At 36.8% G+C, this 16679-nt stretch overlaps 1 protein-coding gene across 3 annotated transcripts in view; it reads right to left on the reverse strand.

Annotated features, from left to right (window-relative positions):
• SLC25A12 (solute carrier family 25 member 12) overlaps positions 1 to 16679 on the reverse strand; it is a 45297-nt gene that overhangs the window by 819 nt on the left and 27799 nt on the right. For all 3 annotated transcript variants that reach the window (XM_051787408.1, XM_051787409.1, XM_051787410.1), the window contains 8 exons: positions 16321 to 16405; positions 15708 to 15866; positions 12483 to 12535; positions 12210 to 12290; positions 4467 to 4607; positions 2996 to 3134; positions 601 to 759; positions 317 to 407 (listed from right to left, as the gene is read on the reverse strand). In XM_051787408.1, the coding sequence (XP_051643368.1) occupies positions 317 to 407; positions 601 to 759; positions 2996 to 3134; positions 4467 to 4607; positions 12210 to 12290; positions 12483 to 12535; positions 15708 to 15866; positions 16321 to 16405 (908 nt within the window). The remainder of the gene's footprint in view (positions 1 to 316; positions 408 to 600; positions 760 to 2995; positions 3135 to 4466; positions 4608 to 12209; positions 12291 to 12482; positions 12536 to 15707; positions 15867 to 16320; positions 16406 to 16679) is intronic.

Genomic DNA, 16679 nt, shown 5'->3' on the forward strand with positions numbered 1-16679 from the left:
CTGATAGTTTTGTAAATTCTTTTAACTTCCAGTGCCATGAGGAAAATGGACAAAACTATCCTGCTACAATGGAAATATAAATTAGTGTATTGAAATAAATATGAAATGGCTCTTTATTTCCTCATCTGTTTAGAAGGAGCATGCAAGTTTCCCTCAATTATATAAAAGGGGGGGGAATTTTTTAAATGCTGCAATTTTAAGTACAGGTGCTCAAAGTCAATGAGTTTTAATGGGTCCCATGCATGAAAAAAATAGTTTTGGTTTTTTAAATTCGGTAGTTGTTTTGTGCAAGCTAAATAGCAAATACTTGACTTACAGGCCTCCAAAATCAACATAAAACCATCTCTGCAGAAGTTCATAAGTGACCAAAGTAACACCAAACTGGGGTGAAGATCTGAACACGCGAGCTGTTAAATATTACAAATCACAGTGTTAAACAAATGAAAGAATTTCTCAGGAGAGAAGCTAAACATTTTTAACAAGGTGTTATGTTTTTCACAATCAGACCTTGTAAATACTGCTCGAATTTGAGTCCTTAACAAAGCAAGTGCTAATTTGTAGGTTTGGGGTCAGCCTTAATATTGAGGGTCCGTTTCTCACCTCCAGCTCCCTTCCACAAAGCCGAAGGGCCTTCTTCCCTCAGAATCTTCCTAAAGCAGTCGATAACTCCACTGTATGTTGTCTGACCAGCGCGAGCTGCCACTTGCAGTCTTGTCTTGATGACATCAGCAGGGGTTACCAAAGAAGCAGCAGGCACACCTTTTAGAAGAAAACCACATTTAATTTGCACAAAAGATCTTGTAAAAGATGAAACACTTCTAACTGAAAAATACAACTGCAAACTTTCAGATTTTTACCAAAAAATGCAGGTTCTTACTCTTGATGCTCATATACACTGTTGTGCTTGGTATAGTTTTGTGTTTCTTTTAAAGGCTATAACTGATAGTAAAGAGAATAAACTATCAACAACGAATCTCTCAACATCTTCTAGTGGTCTGGCATTAACAGTAGTTTAAAACAAGATAAAAGAGGCTATATATGTAATATATAAAAATTAGTTATGCAGCCTTACTGTATTTATTAATACTCTACCACATATTTTGCAAGTTACATAGATGATTGATTTGGGAATTGAATGCTATGCATCCGTTTGTTAAGGGTGCTAATGAGAAAACTACTACTTAAAACACCTATTCTACAGAAACATGTCTGTACTGCTGTTTGGATTGTTCTGTAGGAGAATAGATGCTGTTTACTTCAGTAGGCAAGCCATAAAAGGACTGAGGACAATGAAGGTGTTTTACAAGTCTGCTTAGTACCAACAGCATGATACTAGCCAACAGTGATGGAAGAACAAATCTCCACTTCCAAGGCACCACTCTTGGCTTTCTAGCCAAAGGAAAGGAGAAGGTTTTCATAAATGTACTCCACAGTATATAACTGTGTTATCTGAGAGATTTCTGAATACTTGTGAATACTGTAAAAATTTAATCCCCTTAAAAAAGATGAACCATCTTCTGACTTAGAATTCTGAAATTAATTTAGACTTCTGTTGAACTTTTACAGTTTGTTAATATTGAATTAAAAATTTTCACAAGACACTGACTTGCATAGGTGATGATAAACTCTAAAGTGTCACTGACCAAGTCAGGAGGTTTTAAAGGAAAACAGAAGCACTGTGGTTAACCCTACAAGCACACACTGATAGCAACCATAAGCAGATTTCCCTTTGCAGGCAGATCCATTCAGACTGTATTCTTCCGGCTGCGCACACGTAACAGGAATAGAGCGAGCAACTGGGAATTTGAAATCTGCAATTCAGAAAGGCAGGTTCCTGTACATACTGTAAAACTAGGCCTGCAAGATTTATACACATTTTTAATAGGGTTCATCACTTAGTATGAGCAACATAGAAACACCAATCAAATGGAGAGAAGCTGTAAAGGTTGCAGTCTAAAAATAAAAAGTCTTGTATGAGACACAAGTTAGTGATATACTCAAAGATATATATGAGTGTTGTACGAGTACAGGAAGCTAAATAATTTTCCACTTCTGGCAGCTCTGCACTACATAAGTGGGGCTACAAACACTCATTTCCTAGCTGGTCTCCTTTCCCTCTGGCAGGAGGAACACTCCAACTGGCACAGAGGAGGTGCAGCCAAGCTCTGTATCAAGTCCAGTGTGGGAAATGCTCTTCACACGCAGGCGCTTGTGACTGATGTGTATATAGTGATTCCTTAGGATTGTAACAAGTAACAAAGGCTCTTGCTCAGCCCAAGGGTGTTTCTAAACTGCAGATTCCAACACTGAGTCGTTCACAGTGGAGAGGCTGTGTGCAGATACTCGGTTTTCATCCAGTGAGCTCATTCTTGGCAGTGCAGAACCTGGTGATCTCTGGCTGCATGTTTAAATATCCACCACTGCAGCTCCTACAGCTTCTATTTTTATACCCCTTGCCATTCAGTAAAAACTTTATTACAGCTGCATATTGTCTGTATACTAAGCTTGTTTGAGAAGCCTTAAAGTATTTTAAATTTGAGAGTATGATGCTTTAACTTCAGCTTCTTTACAAACTAATGCCATATTTTTAGCAAATAGATTTGAACAAAGTTTCTTTTAGTTATTCTAGAATCCAAAACTAGGTAAGCAATTTTCTTCCGAGCTCTTATGATCTCTCATTTTATGTTCATCAAAGATTCAAATTAGCCTTCAACTCTGAGAGCTCAGTAACAAGTAAAACCCCATTGAGACAGACAGATCAAATTTGACTACAAGTTGCTGAGCTGCATTACGCTGTTTATCCACATTATGCAAATGTAATTAGCTCTCATCAAAATTACATCGCCTCCCACTAAGGATAACAGTGATCAAATTTAGATTAAATCACATACAATGGTACAATGCCCTTCCTTTATATGGGGCTACTGAATGAATATTAAATGTTACTCACTAAAGAATGAAAAAATTACTTTTGGAAAACATTCTGCAATATTACCTGCAATGGCTCCAGCTGCAAGGAGATTAAGCCCTCCCACATGGCCACTTTCATCAGCAAACATCAGTTTACTATGAGCATAAACCGGAAAGTAGATTGCAGAAAAGGGAATGTCTCTGAGGAAACATGCTTTGGCACCCTGACACAGAGAAAAGAAACATAATGCAAATAAATTCTGTAGATAGGGCTGAAATTCATATCCAGCAAGCAGCCTGAACCCAGAAAGTACAAACTCTTTTTATCTGCCACATAAATAACACAGAAAATAAAATGTCTCAGGAAACAGAAATACAGGGAATTTGAAAATAAGAATAAAGTACATCTAAAGTAAGAGTCTGGAATCAAGAAGATTGTAAGCCATACATGACATCAATCCTGACATCAGTACCTAGGATAAATACTTTTTACACATTATGTGTCCAAGGCAATGAAGTGACAAAGATCAGTCCCTTACATCTTGCTGATAACAACCCACAGCCAGGGAAGCAGCAAGACAAGTCCCTGCAGGCCATTCTTTCCACCAAACACAAAAGCACTATTAAAATACTAGCAAGGACTGTAAGACCTCACACTGGTCATCATCTGGTTGACCAAAGAAGCTGCACTGGAAAGGTAACAAAAAGAGAAAAAAAAGCTGTGAAATGGGCACAGTTTAGTAAGGAAATGCAATGGTCATGACTCTCATCTACCGAATTCAAAACAAAACCCTTCAACTCTGAAAGTAAACGTGCACATTTTCATAGTATTATTGCAGGTCTATGGACAAATCACATAAAGCAATGTTCTGTAAGTGCACAGCTAATATAACTGCTGAATTTACGTGTTACCCCTTGCACTGGCAGAACATACAGGAAGAAAAGCTCTTCCTTGTTTAAGAAAACTAATAGCTTCTGCTCCATTACATCTGATCTGTAATGATGGCAGTAAGTACACCTGCAGGGAAGGAATCTGTTGACTGGCATTCTGCTGAAGTACCATACAGTATGGGCTTTTTTCAGTGGAATTTATTGACAAATCCCACCACTTCTTAAAAATCTGAATCCTACTAAACTCCACTACTGTTTCACTGCCATCAAATTATTAAGACAAAGAGAATATCCTGCTGGAAAGATAACAATAGAGATAACAGAGATTCAAAATAAATGTAAGAAAAACACACAGGGAAAGCTAGAGAAACTTCTCAAAAAACCCCACCAAAGGAAATGATCAGTGCCAGGAGCCAGCAGGTCTGCAATACAGGACTCCCTGTAGCTTGGCATAAAAGCCCAAAGGATAGAATGGGGGAGTATTTTTTTGTATCCCACTGCCATTAATTTAGAAGTGAGTTTCTTCAGTTTTCCACTGTGGGGCTGCCCTGCAGGAAGAGATTGGTTTTAAATTCAAAAGATGTCTTTGTTTTTAACAATTTTTGTTTCAACAATACAAAAGTTTAGCATAAAACGATGGAGCCGCTCCAAGCAGAAGCACGTACCTTATAAAGACCAAGAAAGCCCAGATCTTTTATAACAGAGAGGGCACTGACTCTGGGTCCTGTAGTAATTTCTCCTGCTACCTGCAACCGAATCTTTACAATTTCCAGAGGATTAGTGAAGATGACCTGGGAAGCTCCTGCCTGCAAACCCAAAGAAAAAGAAAGCAAATTACATTACAAGAGCATGTGGTGATGTACCGACTTTTGCAATGTGCTGAGGGCCTGCACTTCTCACTGCTTTGGCTGATATTCTCATGTAAAAATATATGAGAGATATTTAATAAAGCACCTGTGTGGAAGTTAAAAGCCCCAGGTCAGAAATCATGCGTTTGTACAAAATAAATTTTTACATTTACATGTTTACAGTTCACAGAGGTGGATTAATTCAGTTTCTGTCTTCTCCTTGACATCATTTTCTAGAAGTCGTGGCTCTGTTTAACTGTCTATTAGATATTACAGGAAATACTAAACTAAAATAATCATTAGACTTGTGCTACTAGAGCATCAAACACACATAAAGAAGATCTTATGTTTATTCAATTATAATCCATCACAAATGTGTAGACATGCCATTTGCATTTAGAAGTGATACTGTTTAAAAGGTAAATTTGCATGTAATGGTGTAATTTTAAATTATTAGAAAAGGTGTTTAGAGTTTTGTTTAGCAGTCTTTAATTGTCCTAAGTGGAAACAAAATATGAAATTTAAATAGGAAGAATAACATTTCAAAATAGATAGAAAGAGAAGCCATATCTTTGAGCTGAGCATGACAGATTTTACTTGGAGGAAATACTCTGTTAGCAGCACTGAAGGACTACCTTGCAAACTTCCTGGCAATAGTATTGAAAAGCTGCTTCTGATTCTGCACTTTAACCAAAGACTTTCAAAGAACTGTGTTTCAGGTTTGAGAGGGATTCAGTCTGACAGTTCAGTTTCAGAGACATGTAAACCTATTTAAAATGACAAGTTTAGATTTCTCCCTGGTTTGCTGTAGGTACTACCATTCACTTCTGAAGAAGTATGTGGTTCATCACAAAACAGCTAGCTCAAATTATCAGTCTATATTGTTGATCTAAATTTTATTCCCTCACTTCACTTCTCAGAAATAAAACCAAAGCCTATGTTTTTGTGGACATTTATTGCAACCATCAGGAAGATCACTAGAACTCCCAGACCAGCCAAAATGGTTCCCATTTTCTCTGTTCCTTGGACGTGCTGCATGGTGTTAACTCAGTTATGTGACACCACTCATGTCCAAAGGCATTCTTCAGCCTCTCTTTACTTCTTCATCTCACCTTTTCCTTCCCAGGTCACACACACCCACACATGCAAGATGAGAGGGCTGTCTTGCTAGACAAAGTTCCAATCTAAATACAATTTATAAAATTTGCATCTGGCAAGTTCTGTTAAACAACCTCATTTTTTTTGTTTGTATTGCATTAAGCAGGAAACCAATTTCAAATGTTTAGCATTTCCCTACATAATTTTAAAAAATAATTTTGGTAGATAAAATGTTAAGCAGCATGTTCTGACTATATAATACAATGGTCCACACAAAAAAATTCAAATAACTTTAAATTGCAACACTAGGCTAGAAATTCACTCTTTCTAGACAATTACCAGCTATCTGCCTCTTAAATATGCATTATTTGTTTACATGTATATGTGAAATTCCATTTTTCATTTTTAATGTTAAAAATTAGAACATCCTGCAAAGCAGCCAAAATAACTTTTCCTATTTGCCTAACAGCCACCATAGAAACACAAATAGGCCAATTTGTAAACATTTCTATTTTCTACTCAGAATTCAATCTTCCAGCAATTAACATTTTCCTCTCCTAGGTGCACAACTGCCTACCTTTCTGTCAAAATCAGCAACAGCCCTCTTCTGATACAGAAAGGAAAACAGAAGACTCTTAACACATTTTAATAATTTAGCAGCAACACTAATTATATATACGATGTTACAAATTCTATATAATTAATACAGAATTATGTATTCCAACAATATTAAAATATGGTTTGATTATTGGGTTATTGAGCAAAATAAAATATAAGGAAACCTCTGTGCTTATATTATCGGTAGAAAACCAATTGAAAAGCTCTTTAATTACATCAACACTTTGAACATTGAGTATTTACAGTGTTGACAAACTTCTCAACAGGCAGATTTCTCAAAAAGAGCTGTAACTATCTGGATACCCAGTTAAATACTCCCTATGAGCAACATGTACTTCTAACCGAGTCTTGACTTATCATACTGTTGTACTTGGAGCTCAGCACACTTTTGTGCACAGCAGTGATTGATTCACATGAAGAGGAGTGCTGTGTTCAGGGGAGTTGCACAAATGAGTTGGTCCTTCAACATCACAAGTACAGATAAGACAAGCATTGACTTTAATACAGAACATGTAACACAAGAAAACTCACTTTTTCACCGTGTATTTTTTAAAGAATGTATGCAAGGGTTGCTTTTTGTTAGTTTGTGATTTCTTTTTAAGTAAAAGGTGGACTATCCATCTGACAAATAACATGGGAGGCGGAGGAGAGCGCTGCCTTGGGGAGCAGAAGAGGATGCAGAGGAGAGTGGCACAAAGGATCTCCAAATAAAAATGAACTGGAAGCACGCAGGGTTGCAACACAAATCTCCATGCTCCTGTACAAATCACTGGCAATCAGTGTCATTCTTTTTCAAAGTATCTTACTTCAGCTGTCAGCTGTGTATGTTAAATACATGTGCACGTGTACATTCACACAGAGGTATACACTGCACTCCTTGAATTTCTTTTGGAGATGGTGCACTAAATCTAGTCTCCCCCCCTCAAAAAAACCTCTCTTCACACATAAATTGCAACAGACACTTTAAAAAAGGTTGACAAATTTGTTTCAGAATGGAGGTTATTCATACACATCAAAAATACCAGTAATAAAAGCTTCTACTTAACCTTAATGTCATGTAAAATAACTCTACAAGGAGCAAATGAAGGAACTAAATCTGACAGCAAAGGTTATGAAAGAAAAGATGTAGTTTGAGATCCCACAGCAAACGCCCCATGACATGCCAAAGGCTGAAGGAAATACACAAATGACCCTGCAACATGAGACCTCTTGCCCTTTCCAATTCCACCCCAGAGGCATATGCTACAAAGGGGGAGAGGCCTATTTCAAGCCCTTCCTTCCTTCCTTCCTTTTTGAACCCACCACATCCTGGACTACAGCTATGTCCCATACAAGCAGCTGAAATAAGATGTTACTTAAACCAGACTTGTTTAAAAACAACAAAAAAACTTGCACTTCTTTCTCAAGGCAAAGCTGTCATTTTCCATGAACCTACAGTAAGCTTACTGTCTCTTTTATTAAAAACAACCATTTTCTCAAAGATTTTAAATGTCCACAACAGAGATCAAGATAAAGTAGTAAAGTTTAATTCTGCTTCTAACTTTATCTGTTTAAAGTATAATAAAAGAAGCAGAGTATCTTTAGGATTTTGAAGGGAAAGTAGCCTGACAGCTATAATTCTATATTTTTGTGTTCGTTAAACAAAATCATTAACATTTTAAATTATTTTTTCAAAAATATATATTTGACACATTCCTATTTGCTTGATAAAGCCATATACACGTTTGTTTGTATGTATGCATATATTAATAAATGTATGAAAATTATTTTTTACAAGTATACCAAAATATTTAGACTAAATGTTAGATTTAATGTTTATAAAACTTTTAAAATCAGTGGTAAATTTGGACCTCTCGGTGTATGTATGTGCAAACACACACACACATATCCCAACCCCTAATTATCAACAGATGCATTGCCTACACCTCAGTGAGGGTTCCTAGACCCTTTCTGCCTGGCACTCCACATCCTCTTCCTCCCTGCAGCATAAAGCAAAAACATCTTTCTGATGCAACACGATTCATCCATTCAAAATGCTAAGCACCATGCACGTTGCAATGATGGGAGGAATCAATCAATTCTTCCTGTGTAACTCATAGGAATTACAGCCTAAAATCACAGCATCTCTGTCTCCTGTAACAGTAATTATGAATCATTTACTCAGCATTGGATGAGTAAATCACTTCCCAGGTGGGGATGAGCAGTTGCCCTACAGCACCTTCCCTTCTCCATGTACTCACATGTGTCATGCATGTGAGCTCCTTTGGGAAGCACTGTCCATATCAGGCATGCACTCTCTGCTTCCCACGCCTCTGGCAGGATAGAGGAAAGCACTGCCAAAGCCTCACTCAGTCTCCCTGCAACTCAAAGCTACCAGTAACTGAAAACTCCAAAGGCAGGAATGCAGGTTAATCACTGAATTGTAATGAAATGTAATTCAATTAATTGCAGTAACAGTAGGGAAAGAAATTGTTTGCTCTGAGCATGCATAAATGTGGATAGTCCTGTTGATGATTAACAAACCAGCATACTCTCAGGAAGGTAGGAAGATGGGATATCAGTTTCATCCATCAGGGACCAGAGCCCTTTCATTGACAAGTATGACCTGACTGCTGTAACCGAGCTGCCCCACGTAGCTGCTCTGCAGTTTTCAAATACAGCAACAGCTTGAGAGCAGCTGGGAATATCTGGGCTCTGACAGAGCAGACCCTACACTTCCCAGTGACATTTACACTGCCCAGCAGCCAGCAGGTAGGTTTAATGGAGCACAGGGCATGGGCTGCCTGTGGGAGGTCCCTGCCCTGCAGTAAGGAAGGAAAGACAACCGACAGGCAGCTGACCATATAAACAGGCCACTGCCTGGGAAGGTGTCTTTGCTAACTGCTGTGAGAATCAAGACATTTCCTCTAAATGAAAATGGGAGTTCATTCCACAAGCTTACAGAAGCTGAGAATAATTGAAGCCTGAGAAATATGATTTTGGCCAAAGAGATACAGTGTCTGGGCATCAGCATTGCTGGATGAGGCCCACGCCTGTGAGCAGCCCCTTTGCTGGACGGTCCCACACTGCTTGCACACACTCCAGAGCTGAGATACTGAACAGCCCAGGCAAGGTCTCTTGAATCACTACTGTCTTAATGTAAAGGTTTCACCTGTCCTCATGTGTGGGTCTGCAACACCATTCATAAGTTTTGATACAGCACTGCCATCCAGAGAGGAGAAAATTGCTATGTCTGCTGGAACCTTTCCCAAGCTGCCTCCACTTCCTCACAAGAATTTTTTTGGTTGCTGTTTGAGGACTGATGTGGTATGTGGTATGCACAGTGTGTTTTTGGACACCTTGCAAGAAGGAAGGCTTCAAAAGCATGGAAGGCCTCTGCTGTAAACTCTAAAATGGCTGCAAATACAACTTGCTCATCTGGCTCATCCACTAGCAGTTCCACAGCAGAAATGGTGAAAAACTGCATTATTGCTGTTAATGAGGAGATGGTTCAACACTAAACAGAGGCAACTGACAGTCAGAGACAGTAATAAGTACATCTCTGAGAACTACATACAGATATAATGCTATTTCTTCTGATGTTATGGCAAGGTAAAAAGTATATTTTAAATTTAGCCTATATTTATAGTGCACTATTAGCAAGACATTTAAGTGTTGAACAGTAAAGAAAAGCCACAAAAAACCAAGTTACCCAAATCCAGATGCTGAAAATAATTTTGGCATGTATGAACCCCAAACAATCCCATAGTAACCCATCATTTTAAACTAACAAAGAGAGAAGGAAGAGAAGGAAGAGAATAAAGGAAAAATGAAAAAGAAAGGTAGCATCACTCAAACACAAAACACACAGCCTTGTGTGGCCCTGCACAAGGAAATGGAGTAAGCTTACTCATGGCACTTCCTTGGATGTAACTGTTGGTTACATCCCATAGTATTTTGTAGAAAAACAGTACAAAATGAACATGAAAAGTGCAAAGATAACACTATTTCAGAGCAAGTCAAAATAAAAAAGAGCTGTCACAATGAGGATTAAAAGGTCCAAGGATAAAAAAGACTAACATCAACTTGGTCCTGCTTCAATGAACTTACACTTTCAGACTTCTAACTGCACAAGCTTGCCAATAAAAATTCTGGTATTTAGGAAGAAGTGGAATTGCTAAAATGTAACTAAGCAGCAGTACAGACAGAGAAGTCATCAAGTGGTAAGATTATCAGATGATCCAGAGGAAGCTACAAAGAAACACCCCCCAGGTTGCTAAACTGTGGCCAACAGCTCTTCTATAATTTTGTTTAAAATTTTCCCAGATTGAGTGAGATGAATATTATCTTGAAAAAGGAGATGAGAATATCAGCTAAGACAGTCAGCTAGAACAAAGTGTTCTGTTTGGACAGATTACAAATCCGCTCAGCTTCACAGAAACATCCAGATTTCTGAAAGCTTATCTGAAATTCAGTTTCTCCCCAGTTTTTGCATGTTCACTACAGTCAGACAATGAAGTTACTTTGAAAAAGAAGTACCTACCACAAAGTGGAAAAGCCTCTAATGTAGATTGAATTTAATACTACATATTTCAGTATATTATATATTTCAGTACAAAATAATGTAAAATAATAAAATTATCTGATGTTTGTTTTTAATTGTGAATTTAAACACAACACAGAGAAAAACACTAATGAATTATATTAGCTTCTGTTATAAATGACCTGTATGTGCTTTCTCTGTTACTGAGCTTTCTAGAAAAAGGTTAGTCTTCTGCTAGCTACACATTATAGCTGCTTTCTCACATTTCTCAGAAAATAAACTTTGTACACTGACAGGTGAAGACTCAACCATGTACCAGGCTGTCAAATTCAATCAGGCAGAACTATAAGCAGCCTCCCTTCAGGGCTGTTTCTTTGAATTAAAAGTTTGCAGAGGTCAACAACCTTTCTGCCCCAGGTTTTGTTGTAAGCTGAGGAGGTTTTATACCAGCCTGTCAGCCTACTCAACTGGAAGTTATTAGTGTTCTCTGCTACAAAAGAAACCTGTCTCAAGCCTTAAACATTTTATAGGGTTAAGAACTGTAGGAGAATCCCACAAATGAAATTAGCCAATGTGCAAAACCAAAAGAAATCTATCATCAATACCAATTCGAACCACTTACAGATTGCTAAAACATCCACTGAATTTCAACCCTCAATCTAAACAAAAACACAGCATGTTTTTTAACTGTATTTAGACGGGGGATGTAATTAGCATCTGGAGTAACACAGCTACATTTTATACAAAGTCATTTAAATGGACAATTCACTCATACCTGTTACCTGAAAGGTAAGGCTACATCATTCATTTTTTCCACATTTTCACAAACAGAAAAAAAATTCACATATAGCAAGTTAGAGAGGGTATTTCTTTTCCTTCTTAAAATATTCAGCAAGAAAAGGATTTTTTAAAACCATTCTAGCCACCTCCACCCCTGCCTCCAAAGGAAACTCAATCATGTCTATAATCCATTCTCAAGGAATATCTGTATCTTCCCAAACAAATGATGAACAGTAACCAAGTAGAACATATGGAAAGGGAGAATAGGCACCCTCTCTTTAGCCTTTGTGAATAAAACCACTGCTGAAACTGTTACATACTGGGCCAAAAGAAGTAGTTTAAGCATGTAATTCCAAGGAAACTTAACTCAGAAGTACGCAAAACTTTCCAAACAGAAAAAATACTTGTTTTAGTACTTGTGACTGGGAGAAAAAAGAACACTCCTGTTCAAATTGACAAAGCACACTCATTAACTGTCATTCCAACTATTCTGCACATGACTGAGAATCAGTTTTTCCTAGGAATACAGGACAGATACTTACACAGCCTCCAGCAAGGACCTCTGCAGGGAACGGAATGGAACCATCTTTCGTAGTAAATTTGTCTCTGACAAAGTCATTAACCTAATAAAGATACAATATATTACACACTATTTTGAGTTATTTTTCCTCCTTATTAATAAATATCAAGTACATCTGTATACATATATATTAGAGTGCTTGTAAGTGGTCATCTTTCACACATTTTAGGAAATAAATCCTGTGCATGTTAACAAACAAAAGGATGCCAAGGAGAAAAAAAAAAAAGATACGTACAGTTAGCTTAATAGCCTTTTCTGGAGCAACACCTATCAGCTGTGGTAACAAGCCTATAGAAACAAAGACATCATAAGGCAACATTATCTTCCTAATAGAGAAATTAGTATTTTATAAGTGCTGTACAGAAATGCCTTTCTGCACAGGGGATATCCTTTGCGGTGGATGGCATTCAAGCACGAGATGCTGCTAGAGCACTGCATATTCATACCAGTACAATTTTATATTACAATTTCTGTTGAAAATGATAAAGAAAAGGGTGACCAGATCTGCCTTCCTCAACTAAGTCAAGCCTGCTACTGCTGCTGTACAGAAGGAAAAAAAAAGTGTAAAGACCAAACATACACCTTGGATATGCCTACCACATAATAGTTTGTTCGACTTTTTTAGCCCCTTAACATCATTTTCCCATGCAAAGGCTTGCAATGACTTTTTAAAATAGGAGATTAATTGTGAGATATACACATAACTATGATAAATTATCAAATCACTTCTACCTGAATCACTAATCTGAGTTTTCTGAAGGCTCCAGTCAACTAACGATATGAAGGATTTTCCCCTTTTAGTTCAACATGGTAGCATGAACTTCTTTAAACCCTATTCATATTAAGCATTTTTTATCTCACTAAGAGGAAGTATTAGTGGATAGAAACTGATTTTGACAAGGCCCTTGCTCCTGGAAAATAGCTATTATCAAAATGAAATGTCATTTGACAAAAGCACACACACTTTTCTAAGAACTAACAGATTTAAGAAAAAAATCAGTAGATGGCAGTCTTAACTTCCTAACATACCACATTATAACTACATCTGCTATTTTTAAATCCATTTTCTCCACAGTTGTTTTGGCATATGCATAGACTATAAACTCAAAAAGGCTTATTTTTATTAGATGTGGTCACTTCCTAAAGTTATTCCATAATTATGGAATATCATTTTGTCAAAAGTGTTTGCCAGTTAACTAATAAAAAATCCCACAGCAACAAAACCGTCTTGATGCAGCTTTCCACTATTCATTAAGTAAAAAGAATCATAGCTAAAAATTAATTTTAAATGTTCAAAATTCCCAAAATACTCAGCCTGCAGAATTTTTATACTACTTTCTTAAAAGGAAGCTCAGAACAAATGTACCTAAATAGAAAGTGCAGTAGTTAATGTATGCAGTGTAGTGTTTTCCTCCAAAGTAGCACTTTCTGTGCGATTTCCAGACTTACTATGCTGAGGAAAGGTAGTTATTAAATACAAAGAAAGGCTGACAATAACAAATAGAAATGGTGCCCTCCCAGTCTGAATCTCTGATCTACCACAAAAAGACAACCCACTTCAGCAATGCCTACACTTAAAAAAACCAAAACTACCAGACAAAAAACCACAAGACAATCCCTCCTCTCCCTTTCATGCTGAATTCATTGGGCACACACATTTGGTGTGCCAGAGAACCTGGGACCTGCATGGTCTAGTGAGGGACTTTAGAAGATACTTCATTAGTTCCAAAGTTGGATGCCAGGACTCAAAAGCATCTTAATTTTCTTGACCAAAAATTATAAGTTTTTTAAAATTATGACATTTCCAGTATGCATTGAGTTCTATCTTTTAAACTGCAGTAAACAACTACTGTAGACTACCATTATATTACAGTATTTATGTATAGTTATATTACAGTACAATTAGGATAATCCAGCTCAGGAATGTAAGAACCATAAATGTTTCTGCTGTTTAATATACTTCCACAGACCATCTAATTCTATGCATCCAAAATCTTAGCAACATGCTGACCATTAACTGTAACATTTTCAAAACAACTACATGAACTTCTTAAACTAAACTTATCTTAAAGACAATTACTAAACAGACTACTAAAAAGTTTAGCAAGCTGACATTCTGTCAAACAAGTGCATTTTTTCTTTAGTGTAAAGCACTGCTTTTAACTCATCAATGGAATCATCATTAGTTTCAAAGTGTTTGAGAAAGGTTAGGAAACCAAATTAAAAATAATTAATGATCAGTTTTAGATGCTCCTGTGCAAAAATGAGGCAGGGGGGCAAGAGAAAGAAAACAGTACTGTAGAACAGCACTACAGAAATAGTCTCATAGATGTAACTCAAAGACTATTTGCTTTTGTGAAAGATTTAGCAACAAAAAAGGAAAACAATTTACCAGTAAGATGTAATTTACAGAGACTACAGATATTTTATTAACCTTTCATCAACTTATTCCTCTGTTTACTCACTTTCATAACAAAATCCTGCAAGACTACAAAACACTCTTTAGCCAGAACCCACAGGCTTTCACATGTACTTAGATACTGTCCTTTACAAAGCAAAATGCTGTGACCATCACAGAAGTGAGTGACTTTGCTCCAACCAAAAAAAAAAGGTGTGCCAATTAATAAATACCTTACTGAGCCTTAAGAAAATTGTGAACTTCATTAAGTTCTGTGAAATTACAATTAAAAATAGAGATTCAACCAAACATCTATTTCAGAGAACTGGCAAGCATGTACCCTGTATGTAAGTCACCTTACCAATGTGATAAAAACTCTTTCAGAATGTTCTAAGCTAAAACAAGATATTAAATAACTTCCAGTCTAACTGATAAGGCACTGAATTCTTAACCTGTATTTTAGAGTTTTATTTCTTTTTTTAAATTACAATTTTCCGAGTTCCACTGTTGATATTTTAATAGAGTAAAATAATTCAACAGCAGGATGCAATTTTTGTTCATGGGATAAAATCATAAAACAAGTCCCACTACCTGCAAAAGAATGAGGCATAAGATCTGGCATCCAGTTTACAGGTACATTTCAAAATGACTGTCTTTTGTCTCTTAAGAAAGAAATATTTGCAGTAAAATGGATGTTTATTCCTCAGATGATAATCCACTCCCAATGTTTGACTCGAGCCAAAAGTTGCAATCCTCAATTTGTCCACAATCAGGTCCACAACACTTACACCCAAAAAATTAGGACTTTAAACAACTTAAGCAGCAAGGAGTAAGTCAGTAACAACAACAAAAAAATGCCCAGTTTTTCCCAGCAATTATTTATGATGAAGGGTGCTCAATGGAAGACGAATATTGAGCTCTGAAATGAAAGCAAAATTGTACATGAAATCAAGTATCCTGATTTTCCCATAGGAAACTAGCTGTTGAGGTATTAGAAAAAAGGGAGAGGGGACAGAAAATCACCAACTTGATATATGTACACCTTTTTTTTTATTCACTTACCTCTGTAAAGACCAAAAAAGCCTTCAAAACGCAAAACCTTTTTAAAGCAGTCAAAGCTGTTTTTATACATCAACTCTCCTACGACTGAACCCGTGGAGCGCTGATTCTGCATACGAGTTTTCACCAGGTCTATGGGATACACTGCAGTAGCACCAACAGCTGTAAGAAAGCATTTGGAGTATTATTTCTGCAACATCATTGTTGGTGTAGTATGTAATTACTGTGATGATTTTCTACAGCATTTATTTAAACACAAAGAAGACATAAGCTGGTAAGATATGTTGGAAGCAAGGAAGAGCAATACCGAAGGTCTAGAAAAAAGTCTCAAGGAGAATGGATCACACTGTTAAATAAAAACGGTGTGTAGAATGAAGAAAACCAATCTGAATTACAAATAAGGAAATTTGTTACTGGAGTAGAGTTTCAAAGGACTGTGGAGGGATTCTAGAACCCAAGTGATAAGGAAAGAAAGGGAACAGCACAATCAAAACAGTTCCATTATCCAATTCTTCACATGTATAACCAAGAAATGCACCTCAGATGAGATCAAATAGTCTGGTGAAAGTGTTAAACTAACCCAAGCTTGAAAACAGAAAGCAGAAATATTACTCACCTCCAGCAATTGAGCCCAAAGTGAACCTGTAAGCTGACTCAGCTGCCTGGAGCCAAATAGGTCTGCCTAATTGTCCAAAAGATTGCTGTGTGAGGAGAAAAAAAAAAACCAACTTGAAAATCTGCATGGGAAAACATGGCTTTCATAATGTTACAGAAAGAACCTGATAAAAATTGGTAGCTTTATGTTAAGGAGGAAGAAAAAAATAAATTACTATATTACACCTAATGAATGAACCATATTTTTCAAATACTCCTTTTAGAAAATATTCTTCCTTTCATATTCCTGATTGTGCCAAAACCAGCACACTAGTAACAACTATGGTCAAGAAAAAGAGACAGAAACTCAAAACAACTTTG

The sequence above is a fragment of the Manacus candei genome, unplaced genomic scaffold, assembly GCF_025592945.1.
Source record: "Manacus candei isolate 608988 ecotype Guabito, Panama unplaced genomic scaffold, ASM2559294v1 h1tg000023l, whole genome shotgun sequence".
Lineage (NCBI taxonomy): Eukaryota > Metazoa > Chordata > Aves > Passeriformes > Pipridae > Manacus > Manacus candei.